Source organism: Peromyscus eremicus, chromosome 2 (genome assembly GCF_949786415.1).
Source record: "Peromyscus eremicus chromosome 2, PerEre_H2_v1, whole genome shotgun sequence".
Classification (NCBI taxonomy): domain Eukaryota; kingdom Metazoa; phylum Chordata; class Mammalia; order Rodentia; family Cricetidae; genus Peromyscus; species Peromyscus eremicus.
Genome location: NC_081417.1, coordinates 110,557,826 through 110,582,916, shown reverse-complemented (window position 1 = coordinate 110,582,916; position 25,091 = coordinate 110,557,826). Strand labels below are relative to the sequence as shown.

General features: G+C 40.9%; 1 protein-coding gene across 3 annotated transcripts in view; it reads right to left on the bottom strand.

The window, feature by feature from the left end:
* Positions 1–687: 687 nt before the first annotated feature.
* Positions 688–25,091, bottom strand: part of Fggy (FGGY carbohydrate kinase domain containing) — a 404,108-nt gene continuing 379,704 nt past the window's right edge. For all 3 annotated transcript variants that reach the window (XM_059254544.1, XM_059254546.1, XM_059254547.1), the window contains 2 exons: positions 4,061–4,122; positions 688–916 (listed from right to left, as the gene is read on the bottom strand). In XM_059254544.1, the coding sequence (XP_059110527.1) occupies positions 835–916; positions 4,061–4,122 (144 nt within the window). In that variant the 3' untranslated portion in view covers positions 688–834. The remainder of the gene's footprint in view (positions 917–4,060; positions 4,123–25,091) is intronic.

The window sequence follows — 25,091 nt, the reverse complement described above, 5'->3', positions numbered from 1 at the left end:
TTGAGGTTGGACCTGGCTAGAAACTTTTCTTAGTCGTTGTCTTCATGTTAGACAGTTTTGAATAATAGAGCCCATGGAAATGGAATGTGCCTCATTTGAGGTTTGTCTGGTTTCCTAACTATTAAATTTGGACTGTGCATTCCCAGCAAGAGTGATGCTGTTCCTTTGTCAGACTACTGCATCTGGAAGCACATGGTGCACATTTGGCCATCTGAAGTCAGCAGAAGTGGTGTGTGGTGCTCTGCTTGTTTGTATGCTTGACATTCTTTTTTTCTTCTTCTTGCAATCAATCATCTGTAAAGTAGCATTTTTAAGAACATTTATACATCCTATTACTCATCAAAATTTCCTCCAGGATCTATGAACAATTCCTTTCCATCCCTATCTTTAATATGATGGTTGCAAAATGATGATTCTGCAGTTAAATGTGGTATCTGACCCTAAAGTGTACAAGGAGCGGACGTAATATAGAGCACAGAATAAGCATCGGGTTATTCTATAAGCAGTGTAAATCTGGTTTAACAGCTGACATGGAAAGAATGAACAAGTCTCCACTGGGCGAATGATTCTCCAAGGTCTGGTCTGAGATCTCATAATCCTTTATGAAGCTTCTGCTACCAGGGAAGCACCTTAGAAACTGCCAAGTAAGTAACTTGAGTGTCTGGACACAGACATGAGCAACTCCAGTTATGCTTGTGCGTGTCAAAGTTTTTATTAGAAGGTAAGACAGCCATGCCAAAATGACACCCACAGGGCATGGACTGTAGAATGAAAACACAGAGACTCCTGACAAATGGCACAGAGTCTTTATGGGTTGGCACCCACAAATGCTGTTCAGTTTCCATTCATGATTGCCGAATACTCCCTCTGGTGCTCCACCATCTTCAGAAATACTTGATATTTCTTGTCATAATATCTGTAGGGTACAAAAAGACACATAAAAAACATTCTCAAAATGAAACTATCATATGGCTTCCCCTCTTATTTTGAAGGATGGGAGTGTTATTTCTCACGGTCAGGCTGAAACCTCCCAAGTTTTGAGTGTGTGCTAGTATGCTTCATATCTATAATGTGTAAATGGCATGAGGTTCCACTTGCTACCTGTTTGAGATATAGGCATTTTATCAGAAACGCATATCTGCAGTGGTTTGGTTAAAGAGCAACAGAGCTGGGATGATACTTAGAAGGGGCTGATTTCTGAGCTTCCACTGCTCATACTGAAAGGCTTAGGCTCAGCACAGCTCCCTTCCGATCCCAAGCTTAAATCAATATTTCTCGTGTAACTAGCCACAGGTGAAAACCACAGGCTGGCCTGATGCGAGAATGAGCATTTGAATCCCTCTTGCAATTTCCACATGTCAGTGTCTTTGGCAGACATTCTTATCCAGGAGTAAACCTCCTGGAAATGTGACCGACATCTTCCTGTACCTGGCCCTCCCTCAGGTGTCTGGTAGTGGCCTTGCTAACCTGCTGTCTCACCTGACTCTTCAGGTGAGACCTGTTAGAACTATTGTTGGCTATGAATCAGACCTGAGCTGCTTAGGCATCACCATCCTGAAGGGATAAAAAAAGGTATGGACACATCATACTTAAAGTCTCAAAACTCTGTCCTTCCTCTCTTTGCTAGGGGTGCTGACATGGGGTGGATGAATCCACTTCAACATGATCTGTTAGATTCTGGGGTGCTCCGAAGAAGACTCCTTATAAAGGATGTTTATGATTGTAAACTGGGGTGGAGGAGGGCGTACACAGAAATTTGTACATGTTCTACATTTCTCCCTCAGGCATTCTGGTAATATAGAAGCTGTGGTGGGGCCAAACCCACAGCTAAGAAGGGGATTTGAGGCCAGGATTTGAATCCCAGCACAGCCCATGCCTACCTGTGTAACCTTGAACATGGTACATAACCCATTTGTGCATAAATTTCCTCATCTTCATGTATATTTACAGGATATAGTGTAGAAATCTTTTGAGGATTGAGCAATATGAAAAGTATAAGAACAATGTCTTACTCGCACTAATTGATGTACTAGTTACTGATTTGAAATAATTCATATTCTAATATTTTACCCAATCTAGTCCCACTCTAGAGCATTCCACTGTCAATTATAGAATTGTTTTTAGAAACAGTTTTCTGCTTCTAATGATATGCTATGACAATGTAAGGCTCAATCCCACTCTTCTGTGGGATGAGATAGTTTTCTAACTTTGGAATCTTAAATTTCTTAGAGATGAGCTTTGGCCAGCAGCCCTTCCCACAAACTTGAAGGTTTTTAAGGGTAACAACTTTACTGAAACTAATTCCCTGGCTTCATTTATTCTTTGCCATTTGTCTTCTTGAAATTGTCTTCGTCACTTAACATAAACCCTAAGACTCACCCTTTTAAGGCTGAATAATTTGGAGTCATTCTAAAAATTTGCTTATTGAACTTCAGTTATTTAATTAGACATCAAGTTCACATACAGCCTGCCTGCTGAATTATCTTCTAAATTCTCCTCCTCTCGAGCAATTGCTTTTGTGTGGCTCAGGACCAAGAAAGCATCCCATAAAGTTAATGAGATTTGAAGTCAAAGGACACTGGCTTTCTGGTTGCAATCTTTATGCTGCCTGCAGATGGCGGTACAGCACCGCGCGGCCGCTTCACGGAACCCTGCCCGCTGCCATCAAGGCGCCAGAGTCTTTTCAACAGAAACACATGGTTTTTACTGAAAGAACTTAAAAACACTTCCCTGAAAAGTCTTGAGAGGGTCACGAAAGAGAGGGAGAGGCACAATCTGTTTCTAATTTCAAACAAACAAGGCTATTCGAAGCGCCCTCAGGCGGACACTCCCCAGCTTCCCCAGGCACTGGGAGGGGAGTCTCTGGGTTCCGAGGTTGCATTCTCCATACCAATCCTGCTCCTTTGAGCTAGGCAGTCAGAGAGGGGCTTACATTGCAGAGGCTTTAGCAGCCTGACTCTGTTCTGATACAGGAGAAAATGAAACTGGATTGCTCTTTCGGTGGGCATTTCAAACTCTCAATTACGGATCTTTGTTCTTCAGCTCAGTGACATGGTAAGATTTCCCTTTAGGTCTTAACCTCAAGTGTCTTCCTCCATTTCCTGTCCCTTCATCCTCAGACTCCTTACAAGTGACTTCATAGTGATCCTGGTTTTTAACGCTGGCTGCTCCAAAAGCCTCCGATGTAGCCTCCTGACTTAGTTTTCTAGAACTGATCCTGTATGAGTGAGCTTTTCAAAATCGCCCCTTGTGCAGGTCTCATCGTTGCTTAAAATTCAGTTCTGACCCCAAGAAGGTCTTCGAGGGGCTTTATGAGATGGCCTCCTCCTGCCTCCCTTCCTCATCACTTCTTTGTGTTTTGAAATTCTGAGTTGTGTATAGTGATCTCAGTATAAAAGCTGGCCCTCTGCATATGTTATTTCTTCTACCAAGACTGTGCTTTTCTGCCTTGGCCTGTCTGGAAATTTCTTTTAAAGGTTTAAAGTCAGTTGAAACTCAATCTTCTCTCAAAAGCTTTCTTTTATCCCTGTTGGGTCCCTGCTCTTTCCTCTTTGGGTTATAGTATCACGTGCTGGTTTTTCTATGGAAGGATTTATTCATGTGATTTGAAATCATCTCTGTGAACAAATCAGGGAGTGTCTCATTGTTCTCTGCAGCCTGCTGGGAGCTCAGCAAATGCTTTGAATATAGCAGGGACTCAATAAATAGATAAATAAATATTCTGTTGACCTGTATTTAAACACGGAACATTTCTAGCCTTCAATGCGAAGCAATACAAAGGGTAGGAGAATGCCACCTGGCCCTTTGATGGGAATATAAAAGATCCCCATACTTTATTGGTCTGAGAGTTTGGAAGCTGCATGGGACACAGCTGTGGACAGTCCAGCTCTGGATCTTGGTAAACCAAAGTTCTCTCCTTGGGAGGACTGTCTTTCAACCTCTAAGGGAAAAGAGTGCAAGGGTTGACCCCTCCCAGATCCAGGGTCCATCTCAGCTCAACAGCTGCACCTCTTTTCATGCTCTCATCCTCTAGCAGCTTTAGACAGAAATACAAACTTACTTTTTATCCTCCTGTCTCGGGAACACAATTTTCCCCACTTGGCTCATTCTTGCCATCGCCTCCTGGTAAATGGAAACAACAAAGAATGTTGAGTTAAGAAAAAGGAAGTCATGCACTTTGCAGGTAAACAGATGGGAACTAAAACACATCATACTGAGTGGGGTAACCAAGACCCAGAAAGACAAATGTCTCACGTTCTCTCTCACTGGAGACTTCTAGCTTCAAATCTTTAAACGTAAGTACACAGCCTATAATAACTACAGAAACCAGGAAAGTAAAACAGAAACAGGGTTTCAAAGTCTTCCTGTTGTATGGTGTATGGGAGCCTCTATGTATCTTAAGTGCATATCCAAGTGTCCCCCAACCATCATTGCCAACATACTGAGTAATTCCCTGGCATACTTAATTGCCTTCTAGCATGCTCTAATCAAAAGGTATGCTATACCAGGAGCAGGGGCTTTGCCTGTAACCTGCTGAATCCTAGCACCTAAAATATTCATAAAGCACAGAGAACCACTTTTCCAGAAGGACAACAAAAAAATAGGTAATATGGACCTTTTCTCAAGGAGTTTACTACAGAGTGGAAAAGGCATTTGCTAGGATCGAAAGACAGTATGACAAGTGCTTTGCTAGGCTCGTTTCAATGACCATTCAAAGGTTAGGAAACCAGACACAGCTTTCTTCTTTTGCTAACTCATAATTTCCACTCCAGCTAAGTAGCTCTTATGATTCTTCCCCAAGGACAGCATGGCTGTTCTGAACCAGCACTGTGCTCTTCCAGCCCTGGATGAGCAGGTATGTTGGTGAGATAAGATGTGCTGTCCCAGCAAGCACACTGATGGCAGAGAGAAATGGCAACATTAACAAGAGGCAAGATCTTAAAATGACTGAAAAGTTATTGACCGGGAAGCTAGAGAGAACCCAAAGGGCGGCTGTTTGCAGGCATTCTGTGAGGGGTAGGCAAGCAAACGCATCTTCCTGATGTGCTGCTCTGCTCCAGGATGTCTTAAGAGCCCTGCATATCTCTGATTATGTCAGGACATTTTCCTTCACAGACTGAATTTTGATTTGCGAGATGGTTTTAGCAATCCCATCATCCACTTTCCTATTCATTCTGGTTCTGGTTTGCCTTTCCCTCTATTGTGCCTCTGAGAAGACCCTGCCCTGCCCCTGTTACCTCCCCCACGCTGGGAAATGCTCCCAGGGTGTGCCCCTGCTGGCCTTGTTGGCTGTGCTTCTTCAGGGGCCTGAGACAACATTCCAGGATTGCCTTCATGGGTGGGATCCAAGAAGCTTATTGAAGGTACTTATGTTATTTTCTTTCCCATAGTAACAGATGTGCATCCAATGACAGACACCAGGGAATTCTCTGTTCTTTTCTTCACACTACCTCTGCTTCTTTTCAAAATAAGTTCCTGAGAAACAAGTATTCATAGTGGAGATTTCAAGGATATAAAAAGGGGGTATTTTGTTTCTGAGAAAGGGCCTGCTTAAAACTTAAAACTTAGGTCAGGTACACAGCCTACTGAGAATTTTGTTGACTCATCCCAGCTGCCTGCATGCCCCCTGGACTGAATTATTTGCTGCACTCATTCTTCCGTCTATCCAGTATTTATGACATGGTGCCATACTTTTTGGCTAACATATCACTCTCCCAACTAGTCTGTGAGTTCCTTCAGGAAGGAATTGTTAAAATTATTTTCACTGCCAAACTCAGCATCTGGCATATCACATGCACGCAGGAATGCCGACAGAGTGAATGAACTTAAGGATATGTGGGACAAACTATCAAAGTAGAAGTTTCTGCTGAGATCCAAGATGACAGATATATGATACCAGAGTGAGATGGAAATAGCCCACCTTGGGAAGTTTGTGTAAAGGGTGGCTAAGAACCCATCAGTCATCTCTACGCCTTTCACCCACATGGAAGGTCAAACAGAGAAGGGCTTCTAAGAAAAGGCTAGTTTACTGTGATCAGGACTCCTTCCAGAGTGAGTTACGAGGGAGGCCTCCCTTCACAAGTCAAGCCAATAGGGCTTCACTAGGTGCCGGGCACTGAACCTATGGCATGTAGTAGAGTATAAGTGACTCATGTTGGGAAGGGTCAAGCAGGCTGGTGTCAGCTTCTGTGTAGGGAAGAGAGGACCGCTCATGTTGTTCAGGCTCTCAAAGGCACGGTCACTTCTAACAGACTTTATGAGAAGCTGCCATGGGTTGGCTTAGTTTCTGTCCAGTGTGGCCAGCTAAGGACACGAGAATGAACTGTCAGATTTCTAAGAAATTAAGAGTTGGTATTCTGCTAGGACACGGAATTAACACCTCGTACTGTAGGTGAAGTTTTCAGAGACAGAGGGTCTCTAGAAACATCAACAACAGTGCCTCCAGAAACATCTACAGCAGAGTCTTATGGGTTTCCAGAAACATCCACAATAGTGCCTTATGGGTCTCCAGAAACATCTATAACAGAACCTTATGGGTCTCCAGAAAAATCTACAATAGTGTCTTATAAGACCAAGAACTAGCCACTCATACCTAAGGAGCCTGATTCTTATTTATAACAGTGCTATCTGCACCCCCCAACTACCTCACAAGAACAGGAGAAATAATGGAAAAGAAGTGATTGAAGAACCCTGTTATGGGTGGCACACCCCAGCTGCAGAAACTGGGAAATGGCTTACAGCTACTGTGACATATTCCTTGATATGAGTTCCTGAATTTTGGCTGGGTACCCCAACCTCAAGGTTCATAAAGTTGTATCACCATGTCACTTTGTCCTGAGGTAACTATCATAACTCTTAACCAGGAAAATTAGCTCCCTTCTACAATGGGAAGGGGAATTGGGAGTGAAAACTGAAACTGGTCTCCAGAAGTCTGTGAATGGAAGGGCTGCCATGGAATGCACCTGTAGCCCCGCTGCTTGGGGCAGCGGGGTGGGGGTGGGGTGGCGTGGGGTAAAGGAGGGCAGGTTGCTCATGCCCAGGAATCTGAGGCTAACCCAACATGGGGAGAACCTCTCTCAGAGAACAAAAGGGAAGAAGGCAGGGAGAAAGGGAGGGAGGGAAGAGAAAGAATTGTGTGAAGTGCTCTACACAAGCTTTTGTTTCATATAACTTGCTAAATACAAATTATATATGCAAACTTTATAAAGGTCAGATGAAAATTCATTAAACTATTACCAAGTTCAAGAGAATGGGTCATTATTTTCCTCTAGTCAGATTTTTTTTTCCACAGTGCCCTATATTGGTTTTACTGTTGTAGGCAAATCACAATATTCTGCATCACTTGGTTTTACGTTATGGTCACACACAGGTAGTCAAAATGGCTCAGGCTCACCTTAGTCTCCTGGAAGGCTGGTTGCATTATGGGTACCAGACACAGTGCAGAGACTGTGCAGAGCGGCGGTGCTGTCATCAGAAACAGCACTGCTGAGAGTCCCCATTTCTCCAGATAATTACCACAAAAGTGAAACCGCATGAATCTTCTGCCTGTGGTAAATCTGGGAATCACTACAGTACAACAATATGAATTCATTATGGAAATGCTGACACGTGCTAAATATAGTCACCCCCACAATATATTTCTGTTCACAGGGACTTATTTGAAGTTGGGCTCTAAATTCATACTTTCTGTCAGCATGATGGGCCGGACAATCTCAGCTTGCAGCATGCTATCCTCTTTGAGAGTCTAGACAGTACAATGAATAGAGCGGCTTTTCTTGTCCCTTTTTGCCCACACAATGAACGCTTTTTAAAAACAAAATATTTCATAAAATAGCATTTTAATCACTTCTTTTCTCTATCTCTCTAACGCAGAGCTATAAATAAACCATGAAAGTTCACATTTGATTGTCACTTCTGAAAGCAAGTGCAGGGCTTCTGTAGGGAAAAAAATGGGGTCCCTGTGGCCAGCCATGAAAGGCCTCATTCATGGACTTGACCCTTCCCTGGTGTGTCAAGGCTGAGATACCAGTCAGCACTCTGCTCCTGCTTCTCTGGAGGCAGTCCTGGCAGTGGCCAGGCCTCTGGGTGGGCAGAGGAAACACTTGGTTGTCATGTGCCCTGGGTTAACCGTAGAGCACTGTTGGGTGGGATGTTGGAAGTGAGGCCACAGGAACGGAGTTACTCAGCACAGGTGTGGCATATACTGATGTTCACAATCTGGGCATCAGGAGAGTTCTACTTCCTCTGCTTTTGAGAACCGTGGCCTAACAACTTGGGAAAGACCGCCAGGTAGTCTAGATCTCAGCACAGAGCAGCAGACAAAGCCTAGAACTGCCTAAAATTACATTACAGAGCAAAGAATAAATCAAGACCTGGTGTTGGTGGGAACTAGCCTCCAAGAGGCAGGAAGAACGACACTGGGGCTAAGACTGAACACAATCCCAGCACCCATCACTGCTTGGTTAATGTCTGTGAATGAAAAGTTGATGCCTATCACAACAGACATTGTAAGGTCATCAAAGCCAGTGTTTGCTGAGCGACACATCTACACTCAGAAAGGACTGGGTGGTCCAGTAGGATTCTGGAGGAAAATACTGCAAGTGCCATCTGCATGATTTTCACTCTAAACAAATTAAGGTTTTCCTGTACTTAATACATAGACTGCATTAGGTGCAACAGCTCAGCAACAGGTCGGGCCACGATTCCCATAGGCTGCATGCAAGTTTCCTCCAGCACCAAGATAGCCACATGGTGCTTGCCTGGATGTTCACTACATTCAGAATTTGCTAAATGCTGCCATTTAAATGTCTCATGTTACTAGATTTACAGCTAGGACCTAACTGAGATTTACACTAATCTTTAAAAAAAAAAATGGGCAAATGTCTGAAAAAGACTCAGTCAATGGACAGTAGGAAATGGTAATAGCTCAGATTCAAGCAAAAAGGAAAATGGTGATATATTTATTATGTATTATCTCTTTACATTATACAGTTAAAAAATAATGAATACCTAGTCTGATAAAGTAAGACCTCAGGGAAAAAAATCAAAATTATCAAGAAAATTGTTTCAGATATGCATACTGGCACATATAAAATCTTTTAGAAGTCATCAAAAATAAAAGAGCTGAGAGATGGCCCAGTGACCAAAGTGCTTTCCGTGCTACCAAGAGAACCAGAGTTCAGATTCCTAACATCTATGTATCTGCCAGGTCAATATGGCAGCCAGTCTATAAACCAGTGCATGGGAGACAGTCATGGGGATCCCTGGAGCAAGTGGGCAATCTCTGGTTCAGTGAATACGATGAAGAGGGATCAAGGAAGACTCCTGATGTCAACCTTGGGCTTCCAAACACACATTCATGAATACACATATGCAACCCCACACATTCAAACATGAAAACATATGCATGCACACCACATACACATACATACATCTTAAATATTTATAGAAATTTTATCTGTGTGTGGTGGAGCATGCTTGTTATCCCAGCACTCAGGAGATTGAGGCAAGAGAATCAAAATGTCAAGTCCAGCCTAGGCTGTACAGGGAGCTTTGGTCCCAACAAGCAAAAAAAAAATTCATAAAAATGTTTAAAAATTATTAAAAATACACCAGCCATAGAAAGCAGACCTTTAGACATTGCATAGCCACACATATTTCAAAATATTTTTATTTCAGCTATACCTTGTTTTACAAAATAATCTACAAGCACAATAAACTATCCTTTTGCATAGATGTTCACACACTGAGGTACATGTGCAAATTTCTCATGATTGATCCAAAAGTCTGGTGTGCACAGCCTCAGCTGCCAACTTCAAGCCACCCTTTCCCAGGTGCTACTCTGGGCTGGGAACCATGCCATCCACTTTACACACATGACCTTTTATTCCTTCTTTGAAATGTTCTAATATAGATATTATCATCTGCCCCTACTTTTTTGAATGACAGGACTGAATGGAGTGTGGGGGATGGAAAGAAAATGAATGATGTACACAAGGACATGCAGCCAGTTTGTAGAGAAGCCCAGAATTCAAGCTCAGTTCTGACTCCAGGCCATTGCTGGCTCCACACTCTGCCCACAGTGCTACCATCCTCCTTGTAAATAATAACACCTGATTTTTGAGTCCTCTAGATTTTGAGTCCACTTCTATTTATTAACTGTGTGATCACTTTGAGTGTACATGGGCACGTATTGCACACACGTATGCCTGTGAGCATGTGTGCATGTGTGTGTGTGTGTGTGTGTGTGTGTGTGTGTGTGAGAGAGAGAGAGAGAGAGAGAGAGAGAGAGAGAGAGAGAGAGAAGAAGAAGAAGAAGAAGAAGAAGAAGAAGAAGAAGAAGAAGAAGAAGAAGAAGAAGAAGAAGAAGAAAGAAGAAGGAGGAGGAGGAGGAGGAGGTGGGGAGGGAGGGAGGGAGAGAAACTTTAATATTACAGGGGACTGTACCTTTCTCTAAAGATGTTGACACATAGTTCTGAAATACATGAATCTGCCTTCTTGAGAAACTCTGACTCATTTTACTGGAACAACAAGTTCATGTGCTAATGTGTGGGCTGGGGCACATGACCCCTCCATAGAAAAACAGAAAATTTAGCAATATGATTTTCCTCTAACAAGTATTAAGAAATGGCTAATTGTTCTTTTATTTATGTTATTGTTTTTTACTTTGGCATGGGAATCTCTTGACTTGCAGCTGGCGCTCTCTCTCACCCCAAGGCACTGAAAACAACAATGTCAGCTGAGAAGCAAGAAAAGATGAAAGACTGGGAAATGTCTTCGTCATCCTCCATGATGTGAAGACTGGCATTCCATTACCCATTCTGAACACTCTGTGTCTGTCACACACATTCATGTACGCCTAATTACACGAGGGTTCACATCTTTTCAAACTCATCGCACTGTGCACTTAGCAGGTATATGTCAGTCTGTCTAAACTACATCTTAAATTCAAGTTGTAAAAACCAAAAGTGCTGTATGTTAAACGTGTCACATATTTACATTTTATTTTTCAATTGTAAAAGGACTACTAAAATGAGACAAAATCTTTTCAAGTCTAACTAAAATATAGCTCTATCACACTATTCTCTTGGACCTAAAAGAGGAGTCCTGGGACATGTCTAATTCTATAGGAAATAGAGCAGTCAGTAGAAAAATACTGCGTATTAGAAGCGAATGGCCTTAGGTTGGATGCTGATTCTGCTGCTTACTGGATATGCAAACATAAACTCAGTTTTCCCATCTACAAAACGGAAGTAACAGCACCTACTCCCAGTGTTATTGGATCGTCGCTACCTGACTCTGAGCACCATTCTTAATCAGTCTCTTGGTTTCACTCCCGTCGTTGTGCAGTGGTCATGGTCAGTCAGAAAGAGGAGAATGCAACGTAGTGATTAAAACAACACTGTAACAGCCTTCCAGAGCTGACAGTTAGACTTCTCCGTGGACTAGCTCTGTGACCATGCTCGGCAAACACTCTGCTTTCATTATGGGTGTTTTCTCAATTGAAAAGGTTGCCAGCAGCACACCTCTTATAGCCTTGCCGGGGCAGTTGTGTGAGAAATTTGAGGCACATCACAGCCTTGCACAGTTTGTTATTTTGCCAGTGTGCACAATTCACAGTCCAGATCTGGTCTTTGATTCATTTACTGAACTAAAACCTGTGCTGGGCTGGATTCTGCAACCCATCAACATGTGCTGATTGAATGAAATGAAGTAAATTCGATTTTGTCTCTGGGTTGTTTTTACCCATGACATTTCTGACACTAAATGGGTAGATCCACTCTGCCCTCATACTAATTAATTTTCTAATTCTGTGGACATCAACACATGTCATACAATTAAATTCGGGCACTAACTACCCAGAGTCAGGGTCATACTTCACACTGTAAAGGAACAGTCTCACAAGGCTGCCCCAACTTTAGTTGTAAGCCTCGAGTTTCTCTATACTTCTGACTAACTATAAATTGGGGGCTCCCCAGCTTGCTAGCATGGTTATACTGAACTCAGGAAAAGGTTACTTATTATTAATAATTTGTTATAAAAGCTGCAAATCCTATGCAGAAGGAAATGCAGAAAGACAGGGGTGTAGTGAGGGTTCATGCTCTTTCTAGACATGACATCAGTCATGGCTTACATGTGGTCATCAACTCAGGACCTATGGGAATCCCATTATCTGGCAATTTGTTAGATGGGAACATTAGTGAGAACCTTACTTGGAAAATCAGTGGAGAGGCTGAGAGTTCTGGTCTCTCAATCATGCCAAAAGGTTTCATATGTATCAGGAACGAAAGACAATGAGCATATATAATACATCACAATCTCATCCCCTCATAAAACCTGCAATGAACACCCTGGGCTTTCAGATGAAATTCAGACTCCATAGAAGTTTGTGTCTGAAATTTCCAAGATGGAACTTGTGTCTGTTCCCAGCACTGTCACATTCATGACCCTCCAAGTGAGACAGTTTAGAAATACTGGCTTTTTGGCTGATGACTGACCATGCCAAAAATTCCTCCTTCCCAATGTGATACTCTCCCAGGAATCTCTGTCTGGCCCTTTCTTCAAATGCACTTTCTCCAAGACTACCTTTGGGTACCTTTAGCTGAATCAGTCCACTTCTAGGTATCAGTGGTCACACCATCACACTTTCTGATCCTTACAACCTGCCTCTGTACACAGTGTCATCTCTTACTTTATTGGCTTATTGTTTACTTCCTTCCATGGAGACCCTACTTCTTCTCCTCTTTCCAGAACCAGAAACACAGAGTTGTTGGCATTCTTCTTCATTGATGAACTACTAGCTTTTAGTTGGCCATTAAATGTCAGCTGAGAGAATAAACTGATCAAATGCATATTAAATGTGACATACTCTATGTTTGTACTCTGTTTCATTTGACTGTCAAATTCTGTGTGTGGGGTCAGGATCTTATCTAAATTTAAATGGGGATGCATGGGTTCACAGGGGTCAAACGACTTGCCTAAACTAGTAAATTACAAGTTTGCTTCAAGTCATGAGTTAACACTGAGCCCAGTTACTGAGGAGCTCACTCTCAGCAGGCAGATGTCCAGGTTGAATCCATCACAGTTACCATCTATGTGACAGGTTGGAGACCTTGTAAAATTCTCAAAGCTTTCTTTTCCCCTGTCAAAGACACATTTAACCATGATCACTACATTGTACTTACATAAAGAGGAAGGCAGGTCCATTGATGTATAGAGAGATTGCTCACATTACTTTTGGAAACAAACAAAACAAAAATCACTACCAGCTGTATGACCCTGAGCAAGACCTTTCCCCTTCCTTAGCCTCACCTTATCAGCAGAATGAGGGCATTGGCTTTAATTATCTCTAAAATCTTGCCAGCTCTGCAATCAGTGTGTGTGTGTGTGTGTGTGTGTGTGTGTGTGTGTGTGTGTGTGTGTGTGTGTGCGCGCGTGTGGTCTTAACTCTCAGCCTACCAGTTGCTCTTGACTCCTAGAGGTAAAATTTCTGAGGCTTCTCTAGTCCCACTCTAACAGGGCACACATCGACTGGTCTTTCTGGCAACATGTAGTTTAATTCTTGATTAACCATGGGCCAACATGACACACAGGGGAGTAGTTCTATCCTTGTCAAGAGACTTGGAGATAATACATAGTCTGGCTGCAAAGGACCAGATCTAAATATGAATATTGAGCAAGTATTCATCCCATTTATGTGAACTTGCCGCATTTCTTATGTGACTTCTAAGGCTTCTTACTAAAAGCCTCAGAAAGATCATTGACTCTAAAAATGCAAGCAGGAGCTCAATTAGTCACTTTTTGTTTACTGTAATTGAAGCGATCCTGGTGCCATTTCTGAGAAGGCATGAAGTATTGCAGTGAGCTGAAACAGAAACCATGGTCGGTCAATAGTAACAATGGCAGGAGTGGTGGCAGCTAGTGTCCCACCAAGTTCTGCTAAGTACTTACTATCACTGGTGCTAAATAAACCTACTTATTTTATTCGTCCGTTGAAAGATGAGGTTCTGAAACCTATTCCTAACTATTTATTGTGCAATGTGGACTATGGGCCTTGGATAGGCCACAGTCCATCAAACATTTTTTACTCTTGTTTAATCCTTCCTACTAATAAGAGCATTTTTTAGTTTTTTTTTTAAATATTTATTTTTTGAGAATTTCATACATTATATTTTGATGATGTTTTCCCCTTCCCCAAATCCTCCCAGATTCTCTCCTACTTCCATACTCAATCAAATTTATGTTCTTTCTGTCTCTTAAAACAAAACAAGAAACAGGGGCTAGAGAGGTGGCTCAGCCATTAAGAGCTATGGCTACTTTTGCAGAGACCCCAGGTTCAATACCCAGCACTCACATGGCAGCCCATAGCCATCTGTAACTCCAGTTTCATGGATTCTGTGCCTTATTCTGACCTCCGTGGACACCGAGTACATTCATATACACATGTAGGCAAGATCATCTAATCTCCTGGACACCAGGCACATACATTTATACATGTAGGAAAGACCATCATACACATAAAGTAAAAATAAATAAATCTCAAAACTGAAACAAAGCACAACAACATATGGAGTCTGTTTTTGTTGGCTACGCCTGAGCATGAGGCCTGCCCGGAGTGTGCTTGACAGTGGTTGATACACTCAGTGTCACTCTACTGAAGAAAACCTATTTTCCCTCCCCCAGGAGCTATCAGTTGCAAAGAGCTTTTTAGATTCTTGGCCAGCGGTAGAACTTTGTGTCCACTTCCTCCTTTCCCATGCTGGGATTTGTCTGGCTCAAGCTTGTACAGGCCTTGTACATGCTGTCATAGTCTCTGTGAGTTCATACTGCCCCAACCCTGTTATATCTGAAAATGCTGTTTCCTTAATGTCACCTACTACCTCTGCCTCTGCTTCTTCATAGATCCTCGAGCCCTGAGGGGAGGGTATGATAAAGACATTCTATTTAGGTCTGAGTGCCCCAAAGTCTTTCACTCTCTGTACATTGTATAGTTTTGGGTTTCTATGTTAATTACCATCTAGTGCAAGAAGATGCTTCTGAGATGAAGGTTAAGTGAGGCATTGATCTAAGGGGATAGCAATATGTTATTAGGAGTCATTTTATTGCTATGCTTATTTACCTTAGGCTCTCCCTCTATAGTCTATGAACTATCTAGTTACATATTCTTGGCCTCATTATGTCAGGTATAGATTGTATCTCATAAAGTGGCCCTTAAATCCAATAAAAGCATTGGCCATTCACCTATCATTTATGCCACTATTGTACTGGTAGGAAAACAGCTAGGCAAATGTACTAGGTTGCTGTTATAGCTCACAGTGTTCACGGCGTGGTGGCACTGATGATTACTTTTCTCCTCTGGTAACATGTACAACTCTTTCCAGCACTATGAATGCTAGTCAATACTCAATTTCCAGTAGAGTACCAGCTTAATTTCTCTATCTTTTATGTTCAGCCATAGGATCTGACCATTAGGTTGTGAAGGGTAATCTATAGCATTGGTAATCACCTGCAATGTTTGGTGTGTGTGTGTGTGGGGGGGTGTCTATGGGACTCCTTCAACCAATGACTCAAAAAGTTGTAACACATTACTGGTACTACTTGGGGTTTATTTGGTAGCATATGATGTCTGGTTGGGGTACTGTCCGCCCCCATTATAGGGTAACTCCGTTAAACTCTTTTTTACATATGTATATATTTTAGGAATCTTCTACAGTAGTAAGTTTCTATATGGCTTTTCAAAAGGTTAGGTAAGGAATGGGGAGGGGCAGCTTCTATGAAAGGAGAAATAAAATATAAAGTTATAAAAAGATACAGGGGAAATTAGAACAGGAGGAATATGGAGAGGGGTAAGTAACAATAATGGAAATTTTAATATCTATCTCATGGGCCAAACATCTAAAAGTATCACTAGCAGTCATACTAGTATTTGTTCATCAACTTAAATGAACTTCTTTTTCCTATAAAGTTTATTAAAAGTCGAGCGTTGTCAATTCTGTGTTTCTGGTCAGCTGATCTGGGTGGTCTTGGGTGGGTGGAGCCTGTCAATATTCTATGGTTCCTCATCATTTGCAGAGTAGCGAGAAAGCTTTCACATCTGAGGCTTATTTTACCTGATAGAGACAACAATACACCTCCCCTGCACTGCATCCTTGTCACCAGCCTTTCTCTTACAGTTCCATGTTAAGTAAAGCTCAGGTTCTGGACCCATTCACTTCCCATGCAGCATCATGAGTACTTCTGGGTCTGTTTATAAGACCATATACTGCTACAGGCTTATGGTTTTGAAAGATTTGCAACTCCAGCACTCCCAAAAACTGAGACTCAGCTATTAGGCCTGCTATACTTCCATACATTCCAACAACAGTCCAGTCCTCTCATTTGTATTATCATTCCTACCAAATGTTAACCCTCATTCCTTGGAAATTCCTAGAATCTTGAGTCCTTGCTTTTCTTTTAATTCATAGTCTTCTTTAGGTGCCCACAAAGGCAAGGGAAGTTATCAGATCCCCTGGAGCAGAAGTTCGAGTCAGTTATAAGCCCTCTGACATGAGAGCTGGGAACTGAACTATGGTTCTCCTCAAAAGCAGCAAGTGCTCTTAATCATTGAGCTGTGTCTCCTACATGTCCCTTTTAGGTCAGGAGCTCATGTAACTCAGTCTGGCATTGAACGTGGTAGGTAGCCAAGGACGACTTTGAGCTCCTGCTCCTCCTGCCTCTACCTTCCAAGTGCTGGGAATTCAGACAATATGCCACCACCTCTGGATGAATGGCTTTTCCTTCACTGAGACCAGTCTGGGATTTTTCCACTTTTTGATTTGGGATGTCAATCTTCTCATTCAATTCACTATAAACGGACATCCATTTAAAAGGAAGAAACATGCCTCCAAATTAGAATAGGCTTTCATTCAAAATGTATTTATACATCAGTGATATAGATCAGTAGGAGAGCACTAAGTTCAAGTTGATGATATGGTCATGCATATTAGGCAAGCCTATATTATGCCAAACATATTGGCCAACAACAGTCAGCATTAACACTCTCTTAATCATCAAATTCAATTGGTTGATGAAATTTATAGAAAGAACTATTTCCCAGGAAATGGTCTATTTATGGCATTCTGCATGAAAGTTCGTTTAGGATAGATCAGGCCAATGGAAGAGTCAAATATCTTGAAAACTCTCAGGAAAATTTATACTGCCTGCTTTCCAGTTAATACTTCTTAAGAAAAACTTCTGGGCTACCAGAGAAGAAACCATGGTCATCAGCAAAGAACCAAAATATAAACCCCTAATGTACAGGTGGACACATATTGCCTGGCAGTTTGGTTTTGTAGTTCATAGGGTTCACAGCTGAACATTGATGTCTTTTCTCCCCTAGCAGCCTGCATTATACCTTTTGGCACTTTGAAAGTTAGCCCATGGGGAAGAAGTTCCCAGCCCAGTTCCAGTTTGCTTTCTCTGTATCTTACAGCTGAGAAATATGGTATCTTCTTTTTTTAAAAAAAAAATATTTATGTATTTATTTATTTATTATGTATACAGTGTTCTGGCTGCGTGTTTGCCTGCAGGCCAGAAGAGGCATCAGATCTCATTACAGATGGTTGTGAGCCACCATGTGGTTGCTGGGAATTGAACTCAGGACCTCTGGAAGAGCAGCCAGTGCTCTTAACCTCTGAGCCATTATCCTCCAACTCTGGTGGGTAACAAAAGGGACCGACAAGAACCTGCATTGTTGTGCTGTTCTCTGGTCGGATCTAAGGCTTGCTACAAGAGGGAATTTGTGCTTAGTACCGTAAGCCCAGTCAACAACCCATGCCTAGGAGGCCACAGACCCAAGGGGACCTATCACTGCTGTTTAATCAGATTGATCAAAGTGCCTTCTAAACATCTTTATTTATACCCACAGACAAACCAACTGTCCCACTTCATCAAAGATACTTCTCTTTATACTGAACAGCAGCCAGTGTGGAGACCTGAGGATGTTCAAGATGCTAGGAATTAGAGATAATTGAGGGCACAGCCCTAAATAAGACATCCATATTATCTCTTCTAAAGTTCAGGGAACATCAATGAGGAATAACATATAAGATGAAAGAGAGGAAGAAGGGTCACAACATGTCATCCTCTAGGCATAACACAACCATTGCAATCCTGAACTCAGAGCAACTGCAGCTACCTACACTGGGTCTGCATAAAAATTGTCAACGATCACTCATAGATGTGGGAAGGGCTCATGGGACCATCTCCTTATTTCCAAACTACTTACTATTAGTAGACTCTAGAAGACAGAGAGTCATTGCCCTTAGTTGTGTACCTAGTGCTGAGCCTCCCAGGCAGACAGATATCTCTACATCCACAGTCACAGAGACAGCCCTGGTCAAACTCAGTGGCTCACAAAACAACAACAATAAAAGCAGGAATGTGAGAAACAGATTTGTAGGGAATAAAGATGGTAAATAAGGATGGGAAGGATATAAGGAAGGGCAGGAGGTGACAGGAATCACTATGTATTATATACATGTATGAAATAGCTAAGGATTAAATTAATAAAATTTAAAATATGCAGTGGCATTAACATAGCACCGACTGAGCTGCTCAGGACGTTGGGTCAGTAGGTCTATGGCTCTGTGTTGACATATTATCTAGGACACCTTTTATCCATTCATGTATCTCTCATGCTCTACAAAGTTCCTAGCTTCAGGACCACCAGCTTTTCTGAGCCAGAGTCATATTGTTGGCAATGGAGCCTGGACATCTGGCCTAGCCTTAGAATCCCTCTGGCTAAGCCTGAATTCATTCCAAACCAATCTTAAGAAGAAGAAGATAAGCAAAGAAGTTGAATGTGAACCCAGAAGTTGGGAAGGCCATGGAAGAGAAGGATTGGAAGGAAAGTGGGAAGCTAAGTAGGAGAGAGAGATAAAATGGGGGTCAGACAGAGAGAGGAAATGGAAAAAGACAGCATGACTAGGAAAAAAAATCCACTGTCTGTCTGTCTTTTCAAGTTAGTTTATGATATTTTTTGTGTTACTCCAGTACCCCTGCTTTCCCTCTGGCTTGTCATACAGTACTCAGTAGAATTGATGTCTTTTTATTTATATTTTTCCTTCACTGGGCTATGAGAGTTAGAGGGCATTTGTGTTATCTGTATACACAATAATTCATATAAAATGCAATGGTGCATTTTGAAAGAATCAACAGATGTTTAAATGGATTCATAAATTAATGAAAACCTCAGGGATGGCACCTAGCATATCTATGAAGTTAGGATCTCAGTTGTATGTTTTAGTATTTCCTAAGTATAAAATCCAAATCCATGCATTCTTCACAGTCAGTTATAAGATAATTAAGACTCTGAGTCCTAGACTGCCAATTGGATCTTTACTGCCCAACTGCATGGGCTGAACAGTTTACTAACTTCTTTGTACCTCAACTTACTCATCTTTAAAGTAGAAATAATATAAATTTCCATAGAATTGTTAAGGTAAAATAAAAAAATGTATGGAAATGGCTAATAATAGCACCTTGCATTAGGTACTAGCTGAAAATATTAGTTATTTTGATTATAGTTATTATATCTACCCTTTTTCCAGTTCTACACAGGATATTGTCATGTTCTCTGAGTGTCACTATTTAAAGGCAGCACTTCCTGATCTTCTCTGTGACATGTCATAGAGCAGGGCTGTGATAAAAAAAGAAATGAAACACAGGAATCATTCAACACAGAATAGCAGCTGACTCCTCTAGTTAACGAAGGGAAGGAAGACGAACAATGAACAGAAAAATTGTTGTAGACAACAAAAGCTGTATGTGCTTCTAGGATCGGAAAAACATAATTTAGTTTTGGGTTGGACTTTCAGGGATTTTACATAAAACAAACAACAAAAACAATAATATCAGCTGTGTTTATGAATATGAGCTTGTTTTGGCTTTCACAAAACAGGGGATTCAATCTGCTTCCCTCTAGATACAATATTACAGACAAGCACATGGTGTACTAGAAAACAACTGATGTAGCAATCAGGAGCCTCCAGGCCTGTATTAATCTTAGTCTTGGCTTGGTTATTTGATTAAGTTGCCTCATTTCTTCAGGTCAGTTTCTTCCTCTAAATGGAATGTCTGAGCCATTGTTGACTTTATTGTCAAAATAGATGTTGTAAATTATTGTGTCTCAGAAATTATGCTAGGCACCATGGATAGATATATCAGGGGACTAAGAAGCTCTGCCATTGTTATACCTTCATTTCATGCTGAACCACAGGTACTTTAGGAGAGAATAAGAGGAAGTCAAATCAGGTACATGGTCTCCTTGCAATATATCAAGGCTGAAAAGGGACTAGTTAGGCAAAAAAAGCTGATGAAGTGGGTTCCAGGCTTTAACATGGGCGGGACAGGGGTGAGTTGCTCATGTCAATGCTCCAAGTCAAGACTATATAGTACATTCAGAGGACATAAACAAGTCTATTATAGCTGGAGAAGACAAAATGAAGATAAAGAGTGATAAGAAATGAAGCTACAAAGATGGGAATCACATATTGGGTGGTCTTGTAATTAATGTTCCAGGCTTTTGATAGAATGTTAAAGTCAAGGTGGCGAGACACTGGGCATATTCATTGCTTCTACAGGCACTCTTATTTAAACACACATATCTAAGGTTTCAAAACTAGCATCCATGTATATGAGAGAATGTGATGTTTGCCTTTCTGGGTCTCAATTACCTCATTCAGAAACAACTATTTCCTATTCCATCTATTTACCTGTAGATTTCATTTTTCTTAATGGCTAAATAATATTCTATTGTGTAGATGTACTACTGTTTCATTGTCCATTCATCAGTTGATGAACATTTATGCTGTTTCCATTTCTTAACTGGTGTGAATAGTGCAGGCATTCATATGGAAAAGCAAGAAGATCCGGGGGAGGATGTAGAGTCCTTCTGGCTATATGCATAAGTGGGATGGTTAGAGATGGAAAATATGGTAGATATATTTCTAGGTTTTTGAGGAATTTGGACACTGACTTCCATGGTAGCTATGCCAGTTTTCACTCCTACCATCAATGGACAAGTGTTTCCCTTTGTCACATCCATGCAAGTATTTTTGTTGTTGTTGTTGTTGATTCATAGTCATTCTGCTAAGATGGGCTAAGATAAAATCTCAAAGTACTTCTAATTTATATTTCTCTGATCGTTAAAGATGTTGAATACTTAAAAAATATTTCTCAGTCTTATATATTTATTCTCTTAAAAACCGTTTAGTTAAATATCATATTTTTAATTGGGTTATTTGTTTCCTTGGTGTTTTGATTTTGAAGTTTTTGTGTATTATTGATTCTGCCCCACGTCAGATGTATAGACAGTAAGGGTTATTACTTATTCATTCAAATGATGATGCTCTTTGCTGTGCAAAATATTTAGTTTCTTAAGGTCCCACTTCTCAGTTAGTCTTAATGCCTATTCTGCCCGTGTCTTGTTCAGAAACTCCTCTTATAAGTTGAAATATATTCCCTACTTTCTCTTTTATCAGGTTTGTGGTATAAAGGCGTATGCAGTGGCCCTTGATTATTTTAGAGTTAAGTTTTGTTTAGGGTGAGAGATAAAGATTTAGTTTTATTCTTCTACATGTAGCTATCCAGTTTGACCAACACCATTTGTTGAAGATACTATTTTTTCTACAATCTTTATTTAGGCCTATTTGTTAACAATAAGGTAGCTGCAGGAGTGTAGGCTTATATGTGGCTCTAAATTCTATTCTTTTGATCAATATGTCTGTTTTTATGCAAGTGCTATGATGATTTTACTATTATAGCTCTGGAGAATATCTTGAAATTGGGGAAGATAACACATCCAGCATTTCTTTTATTGTTCAGGATTGTTTTGGCTCACTGGATCTTTTACATTTCTATGTGAATTTATGATTATTTGTCAATTTTTATGAAGAACTGCATTGCAATTTTGATGGGGTTGCATTAAATCTGTAAGTTGCTTTTGGTAGGGTGGCCATTTTCACAATATTGATCCTAGTAATCTCTGATTGGGGGTTCTTTCCATCTCCTGGTGTCTTCTTCAGTTTCTTCCTTCAGTGTCTTAAATTTTCACTGTGTAAATATTTCACTTTTGTGGTTAGATTTATTCTGAAATATTTATTTTTGAGGCTATCATGGGTTGTATTGTGAATGGCTTTTTTTCTATTTATTTCCCAGTATGTCTGTTGTTGCTATACAAGAAGGCTTCTCATTTTGGTGCATTGATTTTCTATCCTGGTACTTTGCTGAATGTACTTGTCAGCTGGAGGAGTTCTTCAGTGGAATCCTTAATGTATAGAATCATATTGTATGCAAATAAGTATCCTTTTTCTTTTCTTGTTTTTTTTTAATTTAAAATGTTATTTCTTTTTAATTTCATATACGAGTACATTTTATTTATAGTTTCCACCCCTACCTTACACCTACAAACTGCTTCTGAGATTTATGACCCCTTTTTCTATAATTACATATGTATATTTTACACACACACACACACACACACACACACACACACACACACACAAAATCTACTGAGTCTGTTTAGTTGTTGGCTAAAGGCATGTGTTTAGAGCTGACCAGATAGGATTAGATAACCTATCAGGGGCTCATCCCTGGAAAAAATTGATTCTCCTCCTCTCAGAAGCCACTGGTTGATTGTCTGTAGTACTTTGTCTAGGGGTGGGCCTTGTGAAATTTTCCTCATCCAAACTGGTATGTCAACTAGTGTTTTCATTATATAGGTCTTGTTTAGGCAAACATATTGTTGAAATTTCACATGTTCAGCTTCCCTGTCACTTCTACAAGACATCAGTGATAGGCATCCTGGTCCTCTGGCTTTTTACACCCTCTCCTGTGATGTTCCCCCTCCCCCACCAGTCCTGAGTGTAGGGATTGTGATATATCCTTAACAATGCATCAGCTGGGGCTGGGTACCCCCAAAAGTCCCTTATTCTCTGCATTTTGACTGGTTGTAGATCTCTGTAATCTTCTCCATCAGTTGCTAAAAGAAGCTTGATAAAGGTGAGAGTCACACTCATCTCTTTGTTTAATCTACTTGTCTTATTGCTCTAGCTAAGATTTCAAGCACTATATTGAGTAGGAGTAGAGAACCTGGAAAATCCTTCTCTTGTTCCTGATTTTAATGTTAACACTTTGAGTTTATCATGATGTTCACTGTGAGTTTGTTGTATATTGCCTTTATTATGTCAACAAACATTCCCCATATCCCTATATTCTCCAGAACTTTTATCATGAAGGGATGTTGGCTTCTGCCAAAGTCCTTTTCTGCAACTAATGAGATGATCATGTGGTTTCTGAGTCTATTTATGTGGTGGATTACATTTATAATTGATACATGTGGAATCAACCCTGCATTTCTGGGATAAAGCCAACTTGATCATGGTGGATAATCTTTTTCATGTGTTCCTAAATTCAGTTTGCCAGTATTTTATTGAGATTTTTTTCCATCTATGCTCATCATAGAGATCAAACTGTAGTTTTCTTTTTTGCTGTTCTTGGGTCTTTGTCTGGTTTGGTGTAACACTGGCTTTATAAAAAGGATGAGAAAGTGCTCTTCCTTTTCCATTTTACAGAATGATTTGAGGATGTTGGAGTTAATGGTGCTTCTTTGACTGTCTAGTAGGACTCTTGATGAATCCATTTGGCCCTGAGAATATTTTTTAGCTGGGAGATTTTAATTAGTGCTTGTATCTCATTGGTTGCTATGGATCTACTAAAATTATTTACTTCATTTTGATTTAACTTTTTTGGGTAACTTCCATCTAGAAAGCCATCCATTTCTTTTAGTCTTATTTTCAGGTTCATGAAATATAGATTTTTAAAAGTATGTCCTTATGATTCTCTGAATTTCCCATTTCTGGTGTAGTATCTCCCCTTTCATCTCTAATTTTATTACTTTGGGTTTTCTCTCTTTTTCCTTTGGTTAGCCTGGCTAAACGTTTGTCAATCTTGTTAATCTTTTCAAAGAAAACAGCTTTTACTTCTGCTGCAACTGGACTACATGCACCTCTTCTGGGCTCTACTCAGGGACTCTGACCCTGTCACATGGTGCCAAGCTGCACATTCTCCCTTGACTCCCTCAATTTTTGGCCTTCAACTTCAACTGCACATTCACCAAGGGCCTCTCCTTGAGCCAAGACTCGGGAGTGCTCTCCATTCCCCTTCATGCCTACAAAAACAGTACCACCTGAAAGAATCTTACATGTTACCAATTTCAGCTGCCAGTAACATGCACTCCCTTTACACCTTTTGGACCACAGCCTCCATGTGCTGACCCTGAGGAAACGCTTCCCAGAAGATTCTGCCTCTATGATGCTGGTCTCTCTCTTCTTAATCACCGTTTTTTTCTCAGATCCAGCTAACTAGTATTGATTTTCCCAGCAAAGAAAAGGTTTCACTAATGGATGTTTATTTAGGGGTGGTTGGTGGTTAAGAATAAATAGATCACTTATGAGAGGAAAGATGGGAAGGGAAGCTAAATGTTTTAATGGGAACATTGTGGGAAATAGGAAATTGAGCTGGTACAGCATATTGGCCAGATTCTTGCCAGGAAGCTGATGTGACGGAAGTAAATTTAAGAAAGTATCCATTAAAAAAATGGACATTGAAACAAAGATGGCTCAGCAGGTTAAGGCATTTACCACCAAGGCTGACGACAACCTGAGTGTAATCCCTGGGATCCACATGATTGAAGGAAAGTACTGATCTTGAAAGTGATCTGACTTCCACATGTGTGCTGTGGCACATGCACGCCCACACACATACACATCCAAATAAACTAAATTGAAATACAAAAATAAATGAAGCAAAAAAACTCCCATGAATTATGAAAAGAAATAAGTACCTGTGGACCAGCAACCGTAGGCAGCCACTTGGTACCTCTTCATCTGAAGGAGAGAAGGGAGAGGGAACAGGTTCCCACCACACAGAGACACTTGTCTGCATGGCGCCATCTCTTTAATAGGTCAGTGGGCAGTAAATGGATGCAGCCAATTTGTAGTAACCCCGCAGAGGATGCTGGGAAAATAACAAGTCTCTAGGTTTTTGCTGGG